The 23,379-nt window shown below is 49.0% G+C and overlaps 1 protein-coding gene across 3 annotated transcripts in view; it reads left to right on the top strand.

Moving 5' to 3' along the window:
- The window catches only part of LOC107308787 (mitogen-activated protein kinase kinase kinase 3-like), a 54,219-nt gene extending 31,407 nt beyond the window's left edge, over window positions 1–22,812 (top strand). For all 3 annotated transcript variants that reach the window (XM_015852906.2, XM_015852910.2, XM_085539062.1), the window contains exons 6-17: window positions 2,824–2,937; window positions 4,223–4,334; window positions 8,626–8,759; window positions 11,663–11,736; window positions 13,476–13,543; window positions 15,011–15,103; window positions 15,831–16,025; window positions 16,735–16,883; window positions 17,455–17,586; window positions 19,665–19,794; window positions 20,378–20,555; window positions 20,913–22,812. In XM_015852906.2, coding sequence (XP_015708392.2) covers window positions 2,824–2,937; window positions 4,223–4,334; window positions 8,626–8,759; window positions 11,663–11,736; window positions 13,476–13,543; window positions 15,011–15,103; window positions 15,831–16,025; window positions 16,735–16,883; window positions 17,455–17,586; window positions 19,665–19,794; window positions 20,378–20,555; window positions 20,913–21,141 — 1,608 coding nt within the window. In that variant the 3' untranslated portion in view covers window positions 21,142–22,812. The remainder of the gene's footprint in view (window positions 1–2,823; window positions 2,938–4,222; window positions 4,335–8,625; window positions 8,760–11,662; window positions 11,737–13,475; window positions 13,544–15,010; window positions 15,104–15,830; window positions 16,026–16,734; window positions 16,884–17,454; window positions 17,587–19,664; window positions 19,795–20,377; window positions 20,556–20,912) is intronic.
- The last annotated feature ends 567 nt before the right edge of the window (window positions 22,813–23,379 follow it).

A 23,379-nucleotide genomic window follows, 5' to 3' on the forward strand; every position in this document is an offset into this window, starting at 1 on the left:
TGTAATCACACTGAAGGCAGCAGTCCCCTTCAGAAGCCCAGTAAGTGGCAGTCACTGTCCTAGTGAAGCCAAGAGTGGTGGGATGATCATCCCAGCTGGGTGGAGCAGGGGCACACATGAATCACATCCCAGTGGGACCGTGCAATCAATGGGTTTGGGCTGGTAGAGATAAGAGCAGGGCCTGGCTGTGGGTGTACTGCATGGGGCATGTCTGCATGTTAGCACTAGGCTGGGCTTGTCTTTCTGATGGGCAGGACAGTCTTGCCTATGGGAAGCATAGTACAGTGACTTACAGAAAGCTGGCTGTGCTGTGGCTTGAAGGAGCATCTTCTACAGCAAACGCCGTCTGAATTTCATCTGCACGCACTGCTAACCAGCTGCTCCAAGTGTAACTAAGTCATTTGCCCCATGTCCATCACCAGCTTGGGAAGTGACCTTGGGCACTGAACTTTGGTGATCCACCGCCTCCCTTTGCGTGTCACTGCTGAGGCAGAGGCAATTTCACATCGTCATTTCAGGAGGTTAAGGAGAGTTAAAGTGTGGGGAAATGGTAGAAGCTCTGTTGTGGGGAAGGAGGATTGTTTTAAAGTGTATTTAACAAACATTTGTCGAGAATTGTTGATGCCAGTTGGTCTGGCACTGGGCAGGAAGATGAACTAATTGACCTCTTGGATTTTTCCCCAACCCCATTTCCTACTATTCTTTGGCTCTCTGCAGTGTCTTAGCAGCGAGTTCTCGCAATGCAGCTGCAGTTGGTGAACACTCACCCTTTGAACTCACTTTCCTAGACTGCAGGGGATTGACTACCAAGCCCTGTAATATAACATTAGGTTCCAGTGGAACCCACTGTATATAAGCAAGAAAAAACTCGAAAAGCTGCATTAGGAATTTTGTGTAGGTGAATTTTGTTGTCTGTAGCTGCTCGTTCTATAGGCAGAATAAACCCAGTTAGGTTTGCTGTGGTGCTTGCTTCCATGGTTCTGTGTGGATCTGTATTTAGCTTCATGCCTAGTAGGTATCTGCTCCTGTAATCCATATGTGCCACAGTCTGGAAGCCAAATGGAGCTTCTAGTCCATTCCTACATCCAATCTACTTGCCAGATATGGGCAATAGGTAAAGCCAAGCTAAATACTGGCCCCAGTCCCTGTTCCAGGAGGGCACTTGCTGCCTGATACTTTTGGCTTCTCTCAGGCAGGCATGTAAATGCGTTAATGTTGTGATACTGGAGTGAGATGGAGTGACCTGCAGAACATTTTGTTCAGAGCAGCAGCTGAGGGATTGCAGTTCTGAACTCTTGTGAGCAGCACATCAAAGGGATGGGTCAGAATTGGGACTATACTTACAGTTCAGAGCTGAGTTCTGCTTGTGTGGGGGAGCAGGTCTCCAACATCCTAATTTCTGTTTGGGCAAGCAGAGAAAGCTTTCCTGCTTGATGCATCTGTGGGACTCTTGTGAACTTCAAGAGGATTAAGCAGAGTACAGAGAGAATATCCTTCAGGGTCTGCTGCATAAGGAAACAGGCTGTCTGGGGACATCTATGTGGAATTTGGAGGCATATCAATACCATTTCTGCCTATGGTTTGCTGTGACCACAAGGGTCTTGGAAGTTCAACCATGGTCTAATTGTTTATACAGTGGACCATCTAAAAGCTCTGAATGGTTGATATCTATCATAGTTGAGTCGGAAGGGACCCCAAAAGGCCATCCAGTCCCACCTCCCTGCAGTGTCACAAACAGGGGGCTTGTATATGGCCCTGTTCCTTAACTGCAAAGTGGAGATGAAAGAGGATGTTCATTTCACGCAGGAGAGATTTGATCTAAATCTCGAGGTATTCATACACAGCACACACCTGAAGTGAAGTTTGGCAAGCTCAGGTTGTGGTCCCTGGGTGGAGGAGGTGACCGTAGCAGCTTCCTAAGATGAAACCTTGTCTCCTTTGACCAGGACCTTCCCTTGACCTGGTCATCCCCACAGCCCTAATGCACACAGTCTGAGGTGTATTTACCTACGGGCTGACAGCCAAACCCCTGGTGACACCCTGGGATCAAACAGGGAGACACAGGCAGCTTTTGAGTGCCTTCCTCTTGGGCAGTTGATCCAAGGAGTGGTTGTGGTGTGAACTCTTATCACCCAGGGAGCTGCCTTTTTGAAGTCCCACTAAGGCCTTTGGGGCTTTACTGGCAGCCGTGACCGCTCGGTCCCTTTGGTAGGCAGAACCACTATGTACTTTGGCAAAGGAAAGAGTATCCCATGCTCTGTTGGCTGGGTATGGTACCAGTGCTCTAGGCAACCTACAGAGGCTGAGTTTTTATGGTGTTAGGCAGAGTGCCTCAGAAAGGAGGGCAAATAGTGGTGTTTTCCATCTCAGCTCAGGGCAGCAGAAGGCTGCAGAACCCCTCTGTAGTGCAGCTGTGGAGGATGCTAGATGCTTTGCAGCTGATCTGATGTGGGGTAGCTGCAGGCCTTCCCTCAAACTCCGGGTCAGAGCAGCCCTAGAATAGCAGGCATTGAGCCTAAGGATTCAGCTCAGCCCTCTCCTCTGACCACTGACTGAATTTGTGATGTGACCTTTAAGCTCTCTCCTCGCAGATGGTTTTTGTTGTGAGTTTTTGTGTCTGTTCCACAGTAGATGAGAACTTGGAAGGACACAGCAGAGCTTGGCAGGCCGGGGGAGTGGGGGGCTCTTGTTTTCCATCCGCTTTCTCAGGTTCCTCCCTCACCCCCCAGTTCCCAATAGATGCTCACCGTGAGGATCTGCCTTCCTTTGTTTACCCAATTGTGTGACACTGCCGTGCTCCGGTGTTTGTTCAATCCCTTCCAGCTCCTGATCCCACTGAAATCCCAGGAAGACTTGGACAAAGCGATGGAACAGTTGGAGCTGAGCCCTTCCCTGAAGAGCCTGCGGATCCTTGTGAGCGCTCCAAAGAAAGCAAATGTGAGCTGTTCACCTTCTCTGCTCTTTTGTGTCCAGAGTTTGCTGCCTTGTTGAGCCGGAGAGTGGAAATGAATCTCCTGTCAGTTCAGAATGACCAGGGGATCTGCCCTGCTCTGGCTCAGCTGCTCTGAAATCCTCCCACAGCAGCAGCCTGAAGGCAGCACTCAGCCCCTTCCTGCTCCTCCTGCTGCCTTTGATGGGTTAAATACTGTCCTGACCATCCTCAAACAGGGTTAATTCCTGGGTCACCCCCTGTGCTTTCCACCTAAGGATGCTGTCACTATCCCTCTGCATCCCCTCCTTGCAGATGCTGACCATTGCCAGGCTGGGTGGCAGCACGGGGACCATTCCCTTTGTGCAGTGCTGAAATACTAAAGGCCAGGGAGGGCAAAGTAGAGGATCTTTCAGTGATGTGCAGGACTGTCTCTTTTTATTTATTTATCTTTATTTATTTTTTTTTTCTTGAGCTCAGTGGTTTTGCAGTTAAGCCTATTAGCCTGACCTCGCCTGCACGGAGCTCCTTGCCAAAGCACATGTCGTTCTGCCCCAAGCACAGACTGTAAAACAAGGGATTTGCAGATGTTGCAACTCTCTTTCTTCCTTATATTTCCTAGAAGTACTGGAGAGGCTGAGTCCTGAAACCCACTGTGCTTGTCCTCATGCTGCTGCTTGCAGCTCTTAGGTCTTCTCTGCTCCTTTTGGGACCAGAGTATCAGGACAAAATTGAGCCACTGATTGAGGTTTCCCAAGTCCCGTTGCTCCTATTGGCTGCAGGAACATTGCAGTGTTATAAGACAGCTACTAAGAGCAGAGCAGCCCCAGTAGATTGGTGCACACCTTTGAGGTTGGTCCAGTTGCATACACAGACCTTGGCTCTCCCTCTTTTCTGTACTCCCCAGCAGAGCCTCACTGTCCACTTTGCTGTGTTACAGAGTCACCTCTGCAGTGCTTAAGCTGAACTGATGTGTGGGGAGCATGGAGGAGAGGCTTTCATTTGGGCCTGCAAACTTTGAGGGCAAGGATCAGCCTCTGTATTGATCCTGAAATAATGCAGTACCAGAACAGCCTTTTACACTGTATGTCCGTATCATTATTAACTTGGACCCAGTTTTATTGCTTTAAAGTATGATACTCACAGATGTAATTTGTTTGTGAGCAATGTCTGCTTTTTAATGGTCCTTGGGCAGTGTGGATATAGGGATCCCAGTGCAGGATTTCACATGGTGCATCTGTGAGGGCCCTGACTTTTGGTAAGGTCTGATGGTTCCCTTTGTGTGATTCACAGCTCCTCCAGCCAAACAACAGCAAGCAACACGAAATGAGGATCTCCAGGTCCATGGGAGATATCATGGGATCCTTGTACAAGGACTCTGAGAGGACACGGAAGTATTCAACAGGTCAGTGAAATGCAGAGCTTTGTAGGGTATGTGTGCTGTTATAGGCAGGGCCACTGTGCCTTTCCTATCGCAGTCCTGGAGGTATTATGGTCTGGTGTCCACCCTGATGTCACTCACCTGTATCTTAGTGCAAAACATCTCTGGTGCTCTTTTTCTTTTGGCCCTTGTTTTTAATGTAAAGCAGCAAAGATGTGGCACAGCGAGCTGTCACTGATGTGCGAACCAGGCGTAATGGGCAGAATTGATCCTGCTTATTGCTGTGCTAGTGAGAAGATTGATTCTTGCTAAGTTAGACTTTCTCACTTATTTATTCACCAGGCTTCGGCCTTTTCTTACTATTTACTTCTTACTGTATGTCTTGCTGTCAGTTTGAGCACAGATTGCACTGAGCCCTCATGTTAGGAGCATACCAGACCTCTCTGGAGCAATGCAGGCTCTATGAAGCTACAGCAGCCCATTGTGGGAGCTGTTTGCGGTCTTGCAGATGCCATTTTTGACCTCTTGAATCGGAGATGGGTTATCAAGTAGTTGGGCAAAAACTTCATTGAGTTGAAAGGAGGGAGGGTGGCTGTCCATGTGGAGCATAAAGCTGAAGATCTGGCTTTAGACAGGCAGAGATGAGCGCACATTGTGTCCACGGACAGGGGATTTCACTGAGCTTTGTGGGTAGTCAAAGGGTATCCTAAAAAGACTGAGGCTCCTGTAGGATTAACTTGCAACTAACTTGCAGTTGCAAGCCATGTTATAGAAGTAATGTTATAGAAAGAGGTGGTTTAGGGTCATGTTCTCAGTGTTGCTCATGTTTTTCTGCTGACTCTGCCATGATAGCAGCAGTGAACACTCATAAAACTGCATGTCATTGGCACCAGCACTTTCGAAGGGGGTAGATGTTCTGGGGAAGATATTTGTCTATTTTTGCTTCAGCTGGACAGAAAATGTCTTCGTTCCCTGTCCCTAAAAAACCTTCTGCAGAGTCAATATTATTTTCTCATAAACGTTTTCAGTGAAACACCCCCACCACACACACACACACACACACACACTTGTTTTTTTATTGGAAGAGGAAAATGTTCCAGTCTCGTGGTGACCAGCATCTGAAAACGTTCAGCTGAGTGCCAGAAAATGTGGTCTAAAATCTACTGGGGTTCTGCATTTTCGGATAAGTGAGGGCAGCTTTCACAACATTATCCACCAGTTATTCATCAGCCCCATTCTGGAATCAACTCTTGATGGGAAATGTTTGCTAAAGGCTTGATTCTTTATTCCCACGCCAGCAAACAGTGACCTTTGGGAAGAGGTGGTGCAGAGTGAGGCATCCTTTTTCTCTTTGCTTTGGGGTATTTGATGGTGGGAATGTGGAATCATAGAATGGCTTTGGGTTGTGCTCAGTGAGGAACGCATTGCAGGAAGGAGTATAAGGGCACTGTGGGGGAAATAGGCTTTGGTGGTATGAGGCTGGATGGGTGACTCTGAAAAACATGAGCATGATGGCAATATAGAATCATAGAATTACCCAGGTTGGAAAAGACCTTGAAGATGATCAAGTCCAACCGCAGCCTAACCATAGTACCCTAAGTATCTGTGCCATTAAACTCTTGGGGTCAGGGCACAAATGCTGGTTGGCAGCTGATGCCCTCGACCAGCCCTGGACTGCTCTACCAGCTGTGCCCAGGTACCAGCTGGGGTAGCATGGGTGGAAATCATGATGGTTGAACCTCCTCCTTGTTTTGAGAGAAGGAGAAGACTTCACCTGTGGACAGCATGTCAGTTACCTTCAAGTCAGAAATGTGGACACTGTCCCCTTTAATTTATTACATGTACCCTAAAGTTTGCCTTAAGCTGTGATGTAGGAATTCATCCTCAAAGGGTCAGCATGGAGAGGAGGAAGACTTGGAAGCATCCCACTAAAAATTAAGTGGAAGGAGCTTTGATCAATCTGCTCACACCTCCCCATGCCAGCCACAGCTTGTTGGTGAGGAATTTCCTACAGGTTTCTATCTGTTTATTGTGCCACTGTGTCCTGAGCCCCATGTTCCCACCAGGGCTTGGAAGAACAACACATCTTGGTGTCACGTCCTTCATTTGGCTCTGTGGCAACATCATTCAGGGCTGGGCTCTCTGTGACTGCAGCTGTGAGCACAGGCAGCTGTCAACAAGCCCTGCCCGGCCCTTGCTTTTATGGGGTTTCTCTTCTGCATCAGGACTACTGCTTGATGTTGGTCAGAGATGGATAAAGTTATGGGAAGGATCTGCCAGGGCAGGGAAGGGGTGAGGCCAGGGAACAAGGTGGCTGAAGGAAGCCAAGCCTGGCACAGGGGAGCTGCTTGTACGTGCAGCACCAAGAACTCAGCACATACAGCATGAAAGGCACTTCTTAAATAAAAATAACAGAAAAGAACATGAAAAAAAACCCCAGTAGAAGCCAGCAGTGACTGTAAGGCTCCATGCTGGCCTGGTTCACCCTGCCTGGGACATGCTGTGCTCTAGCCTCAAATATAGGGTTTTATATTAGTGTGTGAAACATGGAGCAGGAATCCCACTGCAAAGCACCTTGCTGCAAAGGGTAACTGAGGTCAGATGCTCAGCTGCTGCCAATCTGCAGAGTTGCTGTGAGTTCAGGAATCCTGAATAGAGCTGCTGAGATCTGGCCAGCATCTGGCTTATGAGCGTATGCCTCAGAGCTCACCCCTTCCCTGTTGGCTCTGGAGCTGCCCTGTAATCCTATAGGCTCCAGGAGGACAGTCCTGGAGGTCTCCTCTCTCTGCCTGATGCTGCTGCTGTTTCGTGAACATTAGTTCAAGGCAAAGCCCATTTGTAATGTGTCGGGCTCATCTGAGCTTGGCTGACTATTTCTTTCTCTGTCTCTGGGTGGATGAATCTCATATATCCAGTATGCCTCATGTTGCCTTAGCCATGAGTTAAGCCTGCTTATTAAAGATCAGAGTTGTCTTCTCTCCACAGTTACTGTCCTATCCCCTTCTGCAGTCTGTAGCAGGAAATGTGACACTGGAAGGTCAAACATGACTGACCTGATGACTGGGAGTAGTTGTTCCAGGCAAAAGCTTAATGTGAGATCATGCCAAGCCTTTATAATTGTGATAAACCTCGCTCAGCTCTCTGGGTCCAAAGTCAAACAGAGCATGTTCAGCTCCTTGTTGACCCTGACTTGAAGACCTGGGCTGTGGGTGGGCTGTGGCAGTGAGGGATGACATCAATGCATGAGCAGACCCAACCTTGGGAGCAGCAGGAGTAGAGATGCTCAGTAAGGCACAGCAGTAACACCATGTCAGACCAGTGAGGGGCTTTTTGGAGCAAGGTGATGTCTTTCTGCAGCACAAATGAGATGATAACAGTGTGCCCAAACTCTTAATGGTTAAGCATTTGTTTATTTATCTTCAAGGGGAGGATGCCGTACTTTCCCAACTGGTTTTGTTTTTCGGGCTGGTGGAAAGCCAGCTCATTATGTGCACTGCAGCTCAGGAGATTCTCTCTCCTTGATCTTGGCTTTACTTCAGTTGGACTTTGATTCACTGTGCTCTTATCCTGCAGGAAACCAGTGAAGGAGAAAATAGGAAGAAGAAGAAAAAAGGCCTCTCAAAGGCTTTTATTTATAAAACTTGAGGGAGATGGACTGTGGGACAGATATCTCAATGTTTGGTGTAAATCCAGCAAGCCTGATTGAATGGTCTTTTATATTGGGGTGATGCTGTTAACGTTAGCAGCTCCTGATGCGTATCAGCTTAAGTGAGAGGTTTGTGGCATTGATCACAGTGATGGATTTATACCAGAGATCAATCTGGCACTGTAACTGTGCTGCAGAAGAGCAGCAGCAGAGCTGGAAGTTTTGCATTGGCTTTTCATTACAGGATGGACCCCATCACAACAAAAATCTGGGAGTCCTTTTACTTTCTGGTATTGATGGAGTATGCAGACACAGGGCACAGCTCTTAGGAGCCAGGATAGGCTGAAAGCCACTGTCTGCTGGGTGTTGTGTGGCTCTGCGGAGAGAAATTGTCCCAGGTACAAAAGCTTTGTAGGTGCCCATGAGCAGCGTTGCCTCTCTAGATCTTCCATTCTCTTCCAAAAAGTTCAATCTCAGCAGTATCTCTGGAAGATCATAGAATAACACAATTGTTTGAGTTCAAAGGGACCTTTAAAGATCATCTAGTCCAACTCCCCTCCAGTTAATGGGGACATCTGCAGCTCAGCCAGGTCTGTGACCATGGTCTGTGTCAGGACTTCAATGCATCGAGTCCTTCTCTCATTGACCAATGACTTCCCCATCTCTTAGGCTCTCTGCACACTGGCCGGAGCTCTCCACCCCCAGGGAGTGTTCCTGAGGAGCAGCAGCAGATCGCTCGCCAGGGCTCCTACACCAGCATCAACAGCGAGGGCGAGTTCATCCCTGAGACCATGGATCAAAATGTAAGTGCAGCTCATGGGGTAAATGCACGTGGGTTGAAGTGGGCGCAATGCATTCTGCACTGCGAGCATCCTTCTTGCTTCTAAATTGCCTGTGGCCCTCAGGCCAGATTCTTCCTGTGGGCTTAACATGCTCCAGAAACATGATTTCTAGGAACCCTGCAACTAGCTGTGGCAGTGACTGCAGCATGCTCTGATGCTCCAGGTAGCACTGGAGGAGCTCTGGCACACACATGCACACCAGCTGCCAAGCTCTCGTGGCCACGGCCTTCCCGGATCCTGGGATGACGAGGGAGTGTGCCAAGCAAATGATTGCCTGCGATTGCAACAGCCTGGGGATGTCAGCAGCTCTCGCTGCTTCCCATGTGCTGTTTCTGCCTGAGCTCTGGCTGCAGTCCTTGGCTCTGGCTGCAGTGTCTCTGTATTTTTTTTGTCTCTCTCCTTCCCCTGTTGTTTTTTATCCTTTTCCCTTATTAAGCACTTCGTATATCTCAATCCCTCGGTAATCAAAGAGCTGCTAGATTTAATGCAGAGTGATGAGCAGAACCTCTGTCTCAAATCAGTTCTCTTCACTTACAGAAGGTGAACTTAGTGTGGCCATAGACCAGAAAGAGCACGTACCTTCCTCTCTGCTTGCATCTCTGCTCAAGCTGTAGCTCCAAAGAACTTAGGATGTGTGGCACCCTGCACTTTGTGGGCTGTCTGGGTGCAAGGTTCAGTTTTGCAGAGCTCTTGGAAAGAGAGCACCAAGTCACAGGAGGGACCTGGAGGGACTTCAGGAAGGCACTGAGCAGGTTGCTCACTGCAGTGGGCTGCTGTGATGTCTCCCAGGATCTTCCCTGGGGGAATGCGTGTCTCCTGCACTCATGGAGCACTCACTGGCTCTGTTCTTGACCGTGGGCTGTGCCATTGTTTCCATGGCAAAGCTGTGTTTTTGACGGTTTATTCTACAGCCATTAATAAAATGAGAAGTCACTCCGGGTGAGTCTTGGCAGAGTCGGAGTGCAGATGTGTCTCGTGCTGCTTGCAGCCAAAGGCTGCCTTTCTATTGTTTCCACATGACTTCCAAACACGTTTAGGAGGATTAAGACAAAGTGTGTGTGTGCAGGAGGAGGGTCTGCTTGAACCCCCTGGGGTGTAAGTCAGCACAGTTGCGTTGATTGTTAATGGTGCTGCATTAGCTCTGCTCCTGATGAAGGTTCCCAGATGCTCCCCCAGCATCACGCCATGGGTGGCCCACTGTCTTTTCCTAGAGGTGGGTGGATGTGTGCACTGACAAATTAAAGGCAGGAAAAAGGACTTTTTTTCTTTCCTTCCTTTCTCTCCTCATTGGACAGCCATAGTTTTTCCCGTGGGTTGCTCTCAGGATGTTCTTGGGGTGCAGCTTTGAAACATACCTTGCAAGGAGATGCTTCCTTTCTTTTGTGGGATGCCTCACTGTGGGTGATGTAACTGAGGTCTTTGTAGAATCACAGAGTCATCAAGGTTGGTAAAGACCTCAAAGATCATCTGTTGATCTTTGACCACACCACACCATACCCCGCTGACCACGTCCCTCAGTACCACATCTCCACAGTTCTGGAACACCTCCATGGATGGTGACTCCACACATCATCCTGTGTGTGCTAAGATTCCTAGTTCTGTTTCCAGGCTTTTAAGTCCATGTCATCACTCAGCATCTCTACTGGGACAGAGCTGGCGTGGTTGGCAGAGATGGGATGGGGGCTAAGCAGGGAACTTGCTCCTCTTTGTCTGCTGCTCTCTGAAGCATGAGGCTTTGGGGTAAGGTCTTGGGAAGCAGAGGAAAATCAGACTTTCCAATTGGGACTGCCAAAACAATGCGAGCTGTTATGACAACCACTCAAGGAGGTATAGCACAGAAACAGCGCATGGAAATGGAGCCTGCCCTGTATGTGAGGAAGGAGAAGGGTCTGGGAGCCAGGAAGGGGTAACTCCATGTGGTGCTCAGCCATCCTCTGCTCTGTTTTCCCAGCAGCAAGCTGGCCCTGGGCTGGCTCTGTGTGGAAGTGCACATAGCCCCTAGGTTTACCACTCAAGACAAAACCTCTATTGTTACTAGCCAGCTATAAATAACCCCATCCAGTACAATGTCTCATCCAGGAAGCAACACAAATGTAGCTTTTGACTCACTGAGCCAGTGAGAGCCAAGCCGGTTCCTCCAGCCAACAGCCCTGATGATGCTCTTTGCTTATCACCAGAGGGGGAGGCTTGGTCTCATGTGCCAGGGGCAGGCAGGAGTCCATGGCCACAGTCCTGGCTGCGTGCACAACACCCACTCAGCTTTGGGCACACTGTTTGTATCCTGATTTGCTTTTTCATCTTTCTTTTTCCTTAGGAATATTTCGAGCTCTTTGGCTCACATTGATTTCTCAACATGCTTTGAACATCAGGGTGCTTATTAGCTCTACCTCAGCTTCCCTGCCAGCAAAAATAGGGCAAGGAGAAATGATTTCAGACTAGAAGAGGGGAGATTTAGCCTGGATATAAGGAAAAGATTGTTATGATAAGGGCAGTGAGGCACTGGCACAGGTTGATGATGCCCCATCCCTGGAGACACCCAAAGTCAGGCTGGATGGGGCTCTGGGCACCTGATGGATCTGTGGGTGTCCCTGTTCATTGCAGGGGAGTTGGACCAGATGGCCTTTCAGGTCCCTTCCAACTCAAGTGATTCTGTGATTCTATGAAATACAGTTGATAATAATCCAAAGGAGGTATCACAGATGAACTTATTCTGCTCCTGTGGGGCCAGGATCAGCTGGTGAAAATCAGCTGGTTTCACTGGAGAAAAGTTGGTCTGTATCCTGCAGATGTTTATTAGTAGTGGAGCTTGAAGAGTCGTATTCTCACCTGTTACTTCATTGGTTTTCCTTTTCCTTCCTTGACAGATGCTTGAAGCTTTCATCAGCCCCGATGGGTCGATGTCTGGGAGCTGCCAGTCGCTGGACAGGTCTGTGGACAGGTGAGTTGCATGCCACCATGCTCACAGGTGCTACGTTATGGTTTACACTGCAGTGATCTTAGCTGCACAGAGTAGCCTGCCCCTCTGCCTTTCTGCAGTCACTGGGTCAGCACTGTGTTATCCTCTTTTCTGCCCCTCTCTGGGTACGCTGTCTGCTTTCCATTGACTGCTCATCCATTCGGCAGGCCCTGGGTGCTGCCAGCAGCCACAGATGTGTCAATCAAGGCACTGAGGACACCAGACGAGCAATGGCTAAGTTTAGCTTCTCTGCAGGAAGCAACTGGGACACATTGTACCGAGGCAGGCGGCAGTTCAATACTCAGCATGGCTGGTCCAAGCTCACACGTGCAGAGCGGCTGTACATTTGCTGCTGTGCATGGCAGGCTGGATATAAGACACAGTGTCCTTTTGGGAAGCAATACATACTTCTATTTTTTTTTTAATCCACATCAAAGGTTTTATTTTATTTTCCTCCCTTTTTTTTTTCCACTGCTTTTGCCATGTGTTCCAGCAGGTCTGTGCTGCGTTGATTTGATTGTGTGGCGTGCTTTGGGTTTGTGACTCCGTGCACTTTGGATCTGTCTCAGCATTAAGGTCCATTTCCTTTCTGTAGCTTTTAATATTTGCCTCTGATGGATTTGCTTATTGTTACGGACACATCGAAACTGATTTCTTTGTGTTCCCAGCCTCTATGCCCCAGCTTTGCTTTTTGCCATAGACTTTGCTACCGAACAACAGAAGCAGAGTTTGGTTTTAATGCTTTTACTGTGAACTGAGTGAAGAGCATTAGGCATGATGGCAAGAGGGTCTTGTGTGCATTGTGTTCAGTCATTGGGTCTAGAGAGCTGAACAGGGCATGAGGAGGGATATATTCTTCAAAGGTAGGAAAAGGAGGAAGTGTGAATATTTAGCACGCATTGCCTTGTTTGGAATGAGGAGATAGACTTGCTGATCCCTTTGGGTTCCTTCCAACTCATGATTCTATGGCCCTGGAAAAAGCATAACTGAATGCCTGCTGCTGATTGTGTGAGATGGCATTAGCCTGCAGAGGGCAGAGCTGGTCACCAGGCAGGGAGACCAGTCTGGCACTAAGAGAGAACACAGTCAGTGCCTCTTTGAAGCAAAGCTGCAGTGATCAGATTTGGCACGGATAGATTTCTGCGTGCTTTGCAAAGCAATTTTCTACCCCTGTGTCCATTTATTAAGAGGAAAGGAGGCAGAGAGGAAAAGCAACCTGTGCAGGTCAGCTCCCTGGCCCTCACAGAATCCGAAATGAAGTCAAGATTGTATTATATATGAGACCATATCATAGAGTCATAGAACGGCTTGGGTTGGAAGAGACCTCAAAGACAGTCATTCCAACCATGGGCAGGGTTGCCAGCCATTAAATCAGGCAGTGGATCAGGTTGCCCGGCGCCATCTGCATTCCATCCTCATGCAGTGTTTTCCCAATATCATTTGTTTAACACCATTTGATGCACTTGTCTGGGATCAGTGAGCTGCTCCCTCCTGGTGTGCTCACAGAACGTGTGTGCACAATGGATATGTGGATTTCCTTGCATGAGGAGTTTGGGGGATGATGGTACAGAAAAGAGGAGACCTGCATGAATCAAACACTATGGAAAACCACTCATCCACAGCAAATAAGCTGTGTAGCCTGGCCTTTCTGCATGTAATCACTTCTTAATTGATTTCGCAGCCCTGATATAATAACATATATATGCTTTTTCCCCATGCAGCCCTCCCTTTACACAAACCCCTGTTCCTGGAAGGAAGAGTCATCCCAAAGACGCTCTTGATTGCATGGGTAAGCGTGGATGGAGGTTTGGGTTTGTTGAAAGCAGGTAGTTAAGAAAGATGGTACTGCACACAAAGTAACAAGCAAACCATCTCCACTGCTGTGGTTACACTTCAGGAGTGACCCAGCAATGATCAAACACAAAAATTCTGTCAAAACAGAAGACCCAGAGCATCAGACACAGACTGGGTTCTCCTTGCCATCGTTAACTCTTGTTGGCTCTGCATTAGTGGTAGCACTGAAGGACCTTTAGGACTCATTCAGTAATCAATTTACAGCAACAGCTGTCTAAACTGTGTAGTCAAGCCCCTGAAGTCAGTAGATGCAAGGAAATAAAGCTGTTGCGAGACCAAAGATGAGCTCTGTGTTGGAGGAGGGTGCTGAGTGGGTCTTGAATTGGTTTTGGAGACAGCTGTGAGGTGCTGAGAAGCTGGAAACAGCCTTGTGGCATCACCTTTTGTTTCTGAAGTCAGGATACTTACTTAATACACAGCAAACCAAGGTCTAAGCCCTCTGGGGAGTTATACGGCTTCCACTTGGATTCGTAAGAGGCAGAATCTGTAACACTGCATTGGATAACTTGCAGGGATCATAGGTTACTTCTTAATCCCCAACAACCACCTGCTTAAGTCATGGAAACTATAACATTGTCGTGGCTTTCACTATGTAGAATGAACAAATGGCAGTCAGCCTCAGCACATTAACACAGTGCTGGCCAGGGGCAGCGTTTAGACACTGAGCTGTAGAGATGAAGCAGTCTGTCTGCATCCCGAAGTTGAATCCCCCCGTGGTGTGGGAAGCACTGTGCTTTGAGATGTTGCTCGGCGTTGTTGCTCACACGTGGCTCGCTGAGAACCTCTTGACCCATCCTTGCTGCTCTTTTTGCTGACCATATTTCAGCCATTATGTGCTGCTGTCATAGGGAAATAATGCTGCAGGAGGCCGAGGCCAGGCCTGCTCTCCCAGGAGTGGCTGCTGGCCCGGGGCTAAGACAAACAACCCATCAGCACGGGCTGTGTCATTGCAGTCGGATGGAGGAAAAACAGGAGGTGAAAGATGGGGGGAAATGACAGATATTTTCATCTCAAGTTATTCAGTGCTACCAGCAATGCCTTCCCGTGATGCTTTTTTTGTTTAATTAAAATTGAAAAATACATTCTTATCTTGTGTGTCCATCCATCACTTCTAGTCTCGTGTCTAATCTGTACTGCAGTGCTATTTTACTTTCTATGTATACTAAATAAGCCCAAGTGAGGATGAAAGCTTGGAGGGTATAAACTGATGTCCATCTCTGAGTCACATCTGAGAAGAAATAGCAGGCAGGGATACCTGCCCAAATGCTGTATACCAGCATTTCTCTGTGTCACCTTCTGTATCCCCACAGCTCAGCATGAAGATCCAAACGCTTTGCTGTAAGAAACACTGGGCATTTGCTATCAGCTGATCTAAGAAACGTCTGTTCTTTCCTCTCTCCAGATTTTGACATCCCAATCTGTGAGAGGTTTGGGAAGGGGGGCACCTTCCCAAGGCAGTACCACCTCTCCCAAAATCGCAAGGACTACAGCGACGGTAAGAAAATGATGGGGGGCTGGAGAGGGAGACGCTCAGTCCAGGATCTCAGTAGGGATGGGAAGTGCAGGATGCTTGTAACAGCGCCTGGGGATGGAGAGGTGTAGGAGGGAGAGGCTTCTAAGAAAAGGAGAATGGAGTCATTTAGGATTTGTGTATTCTAAAAGGTGAAGAGCTCGTGGTATGTTGCTTTGTTACTTTAATAGGGTTTCTCCTGGCAAATGCAGGGTAGCAGTGTCTGCTCATGGCTGTTTGAAGCTGATGAGCTCTGAGCTTTGGGATCCGCTCCATCACCTCACTGCTGCCCCTCCTTTCATTGTGTGAGGCTGCAAGTGGTGGGAAATAAAACTGAACACGGGTCAAATTCCCATGGAACAAAAAATCTGTGTGGCCTTGTGGTCTTAGGGGATGCCTGTGATCATTTGAAGCGTAAATCTCTGCCTGATCAGAGCTTAATTCTGATGAAGAACTAATAAAACGTTACGTAATTAAACTGTTGCAAACCTCTCTGGAAACATTCTGTGTTGTATGCAGTCCTGGATGCTGCTAACAGCTCTTCAATCAGATTTGAAGTGTTCATAGAGTCCACAGCTTCAGTTTCATTCAACTGGTCTTGTTTAGTTTGAAGATGTGCATCATCTGAGCAGCAATGTGAGGATGTGGCAATAGGCAGAACCACACTGGTGTGAGTATTTTTGCCATAATTCTTTCCCCTCATCTCCTGCAGGCCGGAGGACTTTCCCCAGGAGTTATTTCCCACAGGAAAACCTTTTCCAGCTCGTCCCTTCCAGCCGGACCAAGAGCTTTAATGGGGACAGCAAGCTCAGCACCTTGCAGTACGATGAGTACAGGCCTAAATGGTGGAACAATTGTGAAAAGGGTCTGCAGGTCTTCAGCACCTCCCCTACCAAAGCTCGGAACTGTAAGTGAACCAAAGCTGCTGGTGGCTGAGGTCTCCATACATTTCAGTCTTAACACAAATTGAGACCTACTGAGATACTGGGCATCAGCTGATGTGAGCTGAACCAGGCTGGATGTGGCTCTGGGCAGCCTGGGCTGGTGGTTGGTGAACCTGCACATAGCAGGGGGGTTGAAACTGGATGAGCACTGTGGTCCTTTTCAACCCAGGCCATTCTGTGGTTCTATGAGTGCACTCTCATGCCATCCTCATCAAGAGGCACGTTGCACTGCCTTGCTTTTCAGTGGGGAAGATGGAGTGTTTATTACTGTACCTTACCTTGGCCTTGAGTAGAGTGCCTGCAGGGTCAGCTGCTTTTCATAACTGGCTGAGCTGCAGAAAATTGCTTGTGCATTTTAACTCCTACTGTGCTCACAAGGCAGAATCTTCAGGAGATATGGGATGTGGGATCAAATGTGTCTGGAGGCCACCCCTTCCTTGTCTTACTTTGCTCACAGCACCCAGAGATGTTGCAGGCACTGCTGGTGTTGCAGGATCAATGTGATTAAAACTGATTGATCTTGGTGCCCTTGGGAATGGATGGCTCGCTGTCCTCCAGCACAAGCTGATGGCACAGCTGCCCTGTTGAGAACATTGCAGACCTGATAAATGGACTCTAATGCTGAAGTCTCCCTGCTGTGCTCTATTCTTAGTCCTCTCCTCTCTACCATAGCCCTGCAGGCACCTGTGAACTGGAGGCTGGGGAAGCTGCTTGGAAGAGGAGCTTTTGGGGAAGTTTATCTCTGCTATGATGCTGACACTGGCCGTGAGCTGTCGGTGAAGCAGGTGCCATTTGATCCTGACAGTCAGGAGACGAGTAAGGTGAGTATGAGGACAGCACTGTGTTTTGTAGCACGTTGCAGGATTGTGGCTGGGGGATGCGGGTAGAGGTGGCAGTCTGTGACACTGATGGATGGCAATGTGTGCACACTGCGTTGGGTTTGCTATGTTTGGAGTGATCCCTTATAGCATGTGGCACCAGTCACTTTCTCTGCTTCCTTATTTCTTGGTCACGTTGGCTTGCTATCCCAGATACCATCTCAGAGCTTTGTTTGCTTTGTTTTAGCCTTTTTGCTCCACTCACCTTCCCACATGGGGTGCCGTGTTAGCTTTGTTGCTGGCTTTTTCACACCTTCCCACAGGAACTTCTTGAGGATGGTTTAATGAGTACACCTCACTCAGAGCCATATGCTTGTGCCTCCCATCTGTCTCACTGCCGGCTCCTCAGGGCAACACTCATCTCTGAGCCTTAAATGCCTGTTGCCTGATTAAGAATCTTCATATGTGCCATGAAAAGTGTTGAGTTCTGAGCGGTGTTTGGGTAATGCTCCTGCTGCAGACAGGTGTGTGTACCCATTGCCTTTCCCCATGGAGCCTGTCTGTTTTGTTACAGGAGGTGAATGCCTTAGAGTGTGAGATTCAGCTGCTGAAGACGCTCCGTCATGACAGGATAGTGCAGTATTATGGGTGTCTGCGGGACCCAGAGGAGAGGAAGCTGTCGATCTTTGTTGAATACATGCCAGGGGTGAGTGCGGTGCTAAAGATTGTCCTGAGCTACAGAGAACAGATCCGGACTGCCTTGAGTTGGGTGACATTTGGATCTGGAGTTAAATTTGATACTATATCTGATAAAGCAAACCAGAACAATGCATCTCAGCATCCCTAGGGCTTGGCAAAGTGTAGATCGAGTCAGACTTCATGGTCAGGCCCCTCAACTTGTGATGGGCCAAATCTAAAGCCCCAAAGGTAGATATTAGGTTTGAATCTTGGAGCTGGGTGTGTTCACAATCTGGAATCTGAACTTGGCGAAAGTGGGATGTGCTCCAGATCTGGTTCCAAACACTGTGGCCTGAGCCCATCCTTAAGCATTTATTACAAATCCCTGCAGGACAAGTTATTAGTACAACTGTCCACCCACAGCTGTCACCAATTATTTATGGCTTTCAGCACGTGTGTGTTATAAACAGTGTTATTTGCTTGTAAGTCTTCTCCTGTTCAGAACTGAACCTTGTGTTGGTAGCATTATCCAGCTGAGCAGGAGTGGATTACATTTGTGTTTTTGCTGACATTGGATTAAGCAGCTGTAGGGAAATAGAACATCAGGAAGCTCTGAGGGAGTCTGAGCATGGGCTCTAGATTAGTTGAACATCTCTGTTTGCAAGCAGGTTACATCAGCCATGCAGACAAAGCCATTGGCTGGTATAAACCAATGTTACTGTTTACATTGCTGGAGGATCTGCTCTCCCAAGTCCTGCCTGTCCAGCTGGATTCATTCCCCAGACAGTGGGAGAATAAACCCTTGTTTATACAGGCCTTGTTTGTAAGGTCAGAAGGAACTATGAAGTCATCTGGTCACAAAGGATTTTGGTAGTTTGTAAACGTTCCCGAAGCCCTCCTAGCACATCTTGAACATGGGTGATCACATGGACTTCCATGTGTTTGAGCACCTTCCAGGAGCCATCCTCTGTCTCTCCCTAGGGGCCAACATCTCACTTTCAGGCCTTAAAATGAGCCTTGGACCCAGAAGAGTAAAGCCCCAGAGCTTCAGCAGTATCCTTGCTGCTTATTCTGCAACATGCTGGTGTTTGTTAGCAGCCAGGAAACCAACATTGGATGCTGGGGCAGCGTCCAGCAAGGCTGGAAGTTGAATGTTTGTTTTTTTTGTGATAAAACAGAACTCTGACCAAATACAGATTGACTTTAGTGCCACAATGACGGCTTATTTCACAAAAGCAGCTCAGGGCTTTGCTTTCCAATGGCAGTGGAAATAGGTTGAGTTCCCAGACCTTGCAGGTCAGCAGCTCTGCTTCTGGCTGGGTTTCTGATGATACACAGCTACCTTGGTGAAATGTTTAGCGGGTGAAGCTTGAGTGCACTGTTAATGTGGCATTCTTACAGCCCCTGCTGTCAGGTAGCTGAGTGTATTTTGTGTTGTGCTCTGCCCCATGAAGGGGGGACAGAAAGGTCTATTTGGCCACAAGCCTTGAAGACCCCATTTCCCATTCTTCAGTGTCATGTTTGATGGCCCCCGGTCAGGGTGGGGGGATACTAGGATAAGAAAACCCATAGTGTCGTGGTGAGGGAGTACACTCTACATACAAGGTGGAGCAAGGGGTGATTTCAGAGCATCCCATGTTACTTCAGCAGTGCTATGAAAGAGAAATTAGAAGCCCATCCACAGGATCGAAGCCAGCCTCCAAAGAAAGCCAGAATAGCAGCTGGGCAGAGCAACAGCAGAGATGGGTTGAAGAGCCAGTGACGTGGAGCAGAGCATCCTGAGAAACCTGAGTTGTCCTCCTCCATGAGCTAATAGGTGGAGTGTAGCCACTAGAGGGAGAAGAAGATCAGTGCTTTGTGTTGGCAGAGGGTAGCACTGTTGGCCATCAGAGGCCCTACCACTTTTTCCATTGGAACATGGGACACGGGGGACAAATCTTAGCTGTGTTCAGCACGTTGTGAATTCTGATCTTATTGTTTCTACAGCTGAGTGTGTTTTTTCAAGCTGAGAAATGTCTTGGCGAGGCAGTTTCAGAAAGTGACTGTGACTCGATGCACCTGGCTCTGCTGCTCTTCACAGCTGGTGTGTGTTGTTTCCATGTACAGGGCTCCATAAAGGACCAGCTAAAAGCATACGGTGCTCTGACTGAGAACGTCACTCGGAAGTACACCAGGCAGATCCTGCAGGGAGTTTTCTACCTACACAGCAATATGATTGTCCACCGGGACATTAAAGGTGAGCAGATAATGCCAGACTTCATAATGCTTACTTCACCGTAGCCTCCCTCCAGCCCAACATCATTCTTATGCAAAATGCAGTGCTGGGATCTGCTGTTTAAGTTATTTTTGCCCCAGCTTTACCTCTTGCCTTCAGCAGTTTGAGCCATGAGTATCTTGCACAAGCAGCTGAAACCACATTCTTGTTCTGTCTTCCTGCCTGGGATCTCACATTAAATACTGTTAGCTGTCCATGCAGCCATCAGTTCTCTATGCTGGTGCTACATACCCAAGAATTGAGAGACCTTGGTGATCGGAGGGATCTGAGGCTCCATTCTGCTGTCACGGCATGGGGAGGATAAATCATCATCTCCCATTCACTGCTCACCTCTGTGGAACATGCTGACTGAGAGCCAATGGGAATCAGCCCTGCTAGTCAACAACAGCTGCCTTAGCAGGGTGGAATTGCAGCCCCAGCAAGGCCCTTTAGGCTCTCTCTCTTGCAGCTTTTTGCCTGTGCTCTTCATACTGTCCTCACTGTTGGTGCTCAATCAGCTGCTGCTTCATCTCTTGGGTTTCTTGTCGTTGCTTTGCATCTCTAGGTGCCAATATTTTGAGAGATTCTGCTGGAAATGTGAAACTTGGAGATTTTGGAGCCAGCAAACGCATTCAGACCATCTGCATGTCTGGGACTGGGATTAAATCCGTCACGGGAACACCGTACTGGATGAGCCCAGAGGTTATCAGTGGAGAAGGCTATGGAAGGAAAGCTGATGTGTGGTAAGGAATACACTATAAACCCCACCACTACCACTTAGACAGTCCTTTTGGGTAGCTGTAGCAGGAACAACAGACATAGCTAAGTGTTTGGAAGACAGAGCAATGCAAAGGATGAGAATAGGAGCTGAATGTTAGGATCAATGGTGAGATATTCAGAGGGAGTGAGTCGAAGCTGAAGGTCTCCAAAGGAGAGCACTCAAAACCACACCTTGATTTTGGAAGGTCTGATGTGTTAGGGCCATATGTGGCTCCACCCTGTAGCTGCTGTTTAAGTCTTAAAAACAGGCTGATAACAAAGTTTGTCATAGTACTGCCCCAGCCCCCTGCCTGCTGTCTCACCCCTGCCTGTCATTGCAGGAGCGTGGCCTGCACTGTGGTGGAGATGCTAACGGAGAAGCCGCCGTGGGCAGAGTTTGAAGCCATGGCGGCTATTTTTAAGATCGCCACCCAGCCGACCAACCCCCAACTCCCCGACGGCGTCTCCAGCTGCTGCCGCAACTTCCTCAAGCAGATCTTCGTGGAGGAGAAGCGGAGGCCGACAGCCGAGGATCTGCTGAGACACCCCTTCGTCAACTGCGGGCTCTGAGCCCCAGCTGGGAAGTACCGATGGGAGGGAGGGGGTGGCTGCCAGACTTGCGGCCCTTTTGCACTCTGCGTTCAAACCTCAGCACTGGGCTGTCCTGGTGGTGGCCCCACAGGTCCTTTCTTGCTCGTCACCACCTTGAAGGCTGTTGCCTTGTTGGATTTTGAAGCCACGCACGGGACCAGCGGAGGCCGGGGATGGTGGCCATCACCGGGAGCGCAGAACAAGAGACTTCCCAGACATCCCATCTGTGTCGGCCTCAGAGCGAGCAACCTCCTGCCATCAGCAGTGCTGCAGGGCGTCCCTGCTGGCTGCATCACTTATCTCTTGGGTAAAGTGCATTGGATTGCATCTGTCCCCCTACCAGCAACCATGGGACCAGTGGAGGAAGCAGATGCACGGTGACCATCAGCTCTCCCCACAGAGGAACACACCGGGCTTCTGCCAGGCTAGAGGAGATGATCCTCAGACTGCAGAGTTGGGGGATCCAGGTGTCACAAGGGGGAGGGAACCATTCTGGAGGCAGCAGCATCTCCAGCGGTGCGGCGTTCAATACTGATCTGTGCCTTAAGCGGTTACAATCAAGGAGTGATGCTTGACTCGGCACAAAGTATGGAGTCGGGCACAATTATGCAGCAGCCATGTTGGTATTTGTGTGTATGTGTGTGTGTGTGTGTGTGTGAGTGTGTGTAGAGGTGCAGGAGGAGTCCCTACAACTAGGCAGAGAGGAGCTGCTGGGTGCCCACCACTCCGAGTAGCATCAGCCCTGCAGGAGAAAGTTTAAGCCACAGTTGGGTTCCAGTCTCCTTGACCAACACTAGTCTGCTGGAAAACCTAAGGGGGGCAAGCACAGGGTCATTGGAAGCTGAGTGTCTCAAGTCTTGATAGGACAAGGGGGAATGATTTTAAACTAAAGAGGGGAGATTTAGATTAGATATTATGGGGGAATTCTGCATGATGAGGGCGGCGAGGCCCTGGTACAACTGCCCAGAGAGCTGTGGGTGCCCCATCTCTGGTGATGCTCAAGGCCTGGTTGGATGGGGCCCTGGGCCGCCTGATGTGCTGGGGAGGCCCATGGCTGGGGACTGGGTGGGCTTTAATGTCCCTTCCAACCCTTCTATGATTGCACGATGCCACGACTATGAAATCTGCCCCCTTTGGAAGGCCTGGTCCCCTGGCTCATGTGAGTATGTATGTGTGTGTGTGAGTGTGTGTCTGTGTGTGTATGTACATGTGTATGTGCACATGAGTGTGACTCGCTCCTCAGGTGCCTTTGCCTTTTCATTTTTTAAAACCCTCGCAGTGTTCTGATGTACAAACTAGGAAAAGAGAATGTAATATTATGCCATGTAAATTTCTTTTATATATATATATATATATATATTTTATTTCGGCCATAGCGTGAGTGAGCTCTCCGCGCTGTGTCACCGTGTAGCGTAGAGAAACGTTTTCCTTTCGTTGGGAAAAGGCTCCAGTGTGATATTGTATATCATCTTTACCGTGTAGCCTATACATCTGTATAATTCCTTCTTATTGGGCCAGTTATCAATAGGCAACCACTGTACATAGGCAGAGCTGTGCCGGGGCGTGACGGGGCCTGTGGAGCCCGGAGTGACCGCCCTGAGCAGCCGGGGCTGGCGGCTGTACCCCAATAATGAACCTGTGCAGCTCAGACCCCTCGGCTCTGTGTGGCTTTGTGTTGGGGCTGTGCTTTGTGGGAGCCTGGGGGGCTTTGGGAGGGGGGAGGTGGAGAGTTGTGCAGTCATTACAGTAGGAAAAGATCACTGAGGTCAGTGAGTCCAACCCCAGCCCACTCCCACCATGTCCTCAGTGCCACATCTCCATGGCTCTGCCCACCATCACCATATCCATGTTCTCAGTGCCACATCTCCATGGCTCTGAACACCTCCAGGGTTGGTGACCCCACTACCTTCCTGGGCAGCTGTGCCAATGCATCACTGCTCTGAGTTGTGCCCTATATCCAACCTGAATCTCCCCTGGTGTGACTTCAGGCCATCACCTCTCATCGTATCGCTGTTACAGAGGCCGACCCCCACCTCACCACAGCAGCTGTAGACAGCACTGAGGCAGACTGAACAGCCCCAGCTCCCATCACACTGGTGCTCCAGACCCCTCACAGCTCCTGCTGTCCTCCATGGCCATGAGGGCACACTGCTGCCTCACGTTCACCCCAGGTCCTTCTCTCAGCGATGCATGGGGCAGAACCACATCCATCAGCCC

Source organism: Coturnix japonica, chromosome 2 (assembly GCF_054131305.1).
Source record: "Coturnix japonica strain WE chromosome 2, WE-NBRP24, whole genome shotgun sequence".
Classification (NCBI taxonomy): Eukaryota; Metazoa; Chordata; class Aves; order Galliformes; family Phasianidae; genus Coturnix; species Coturnix japonica.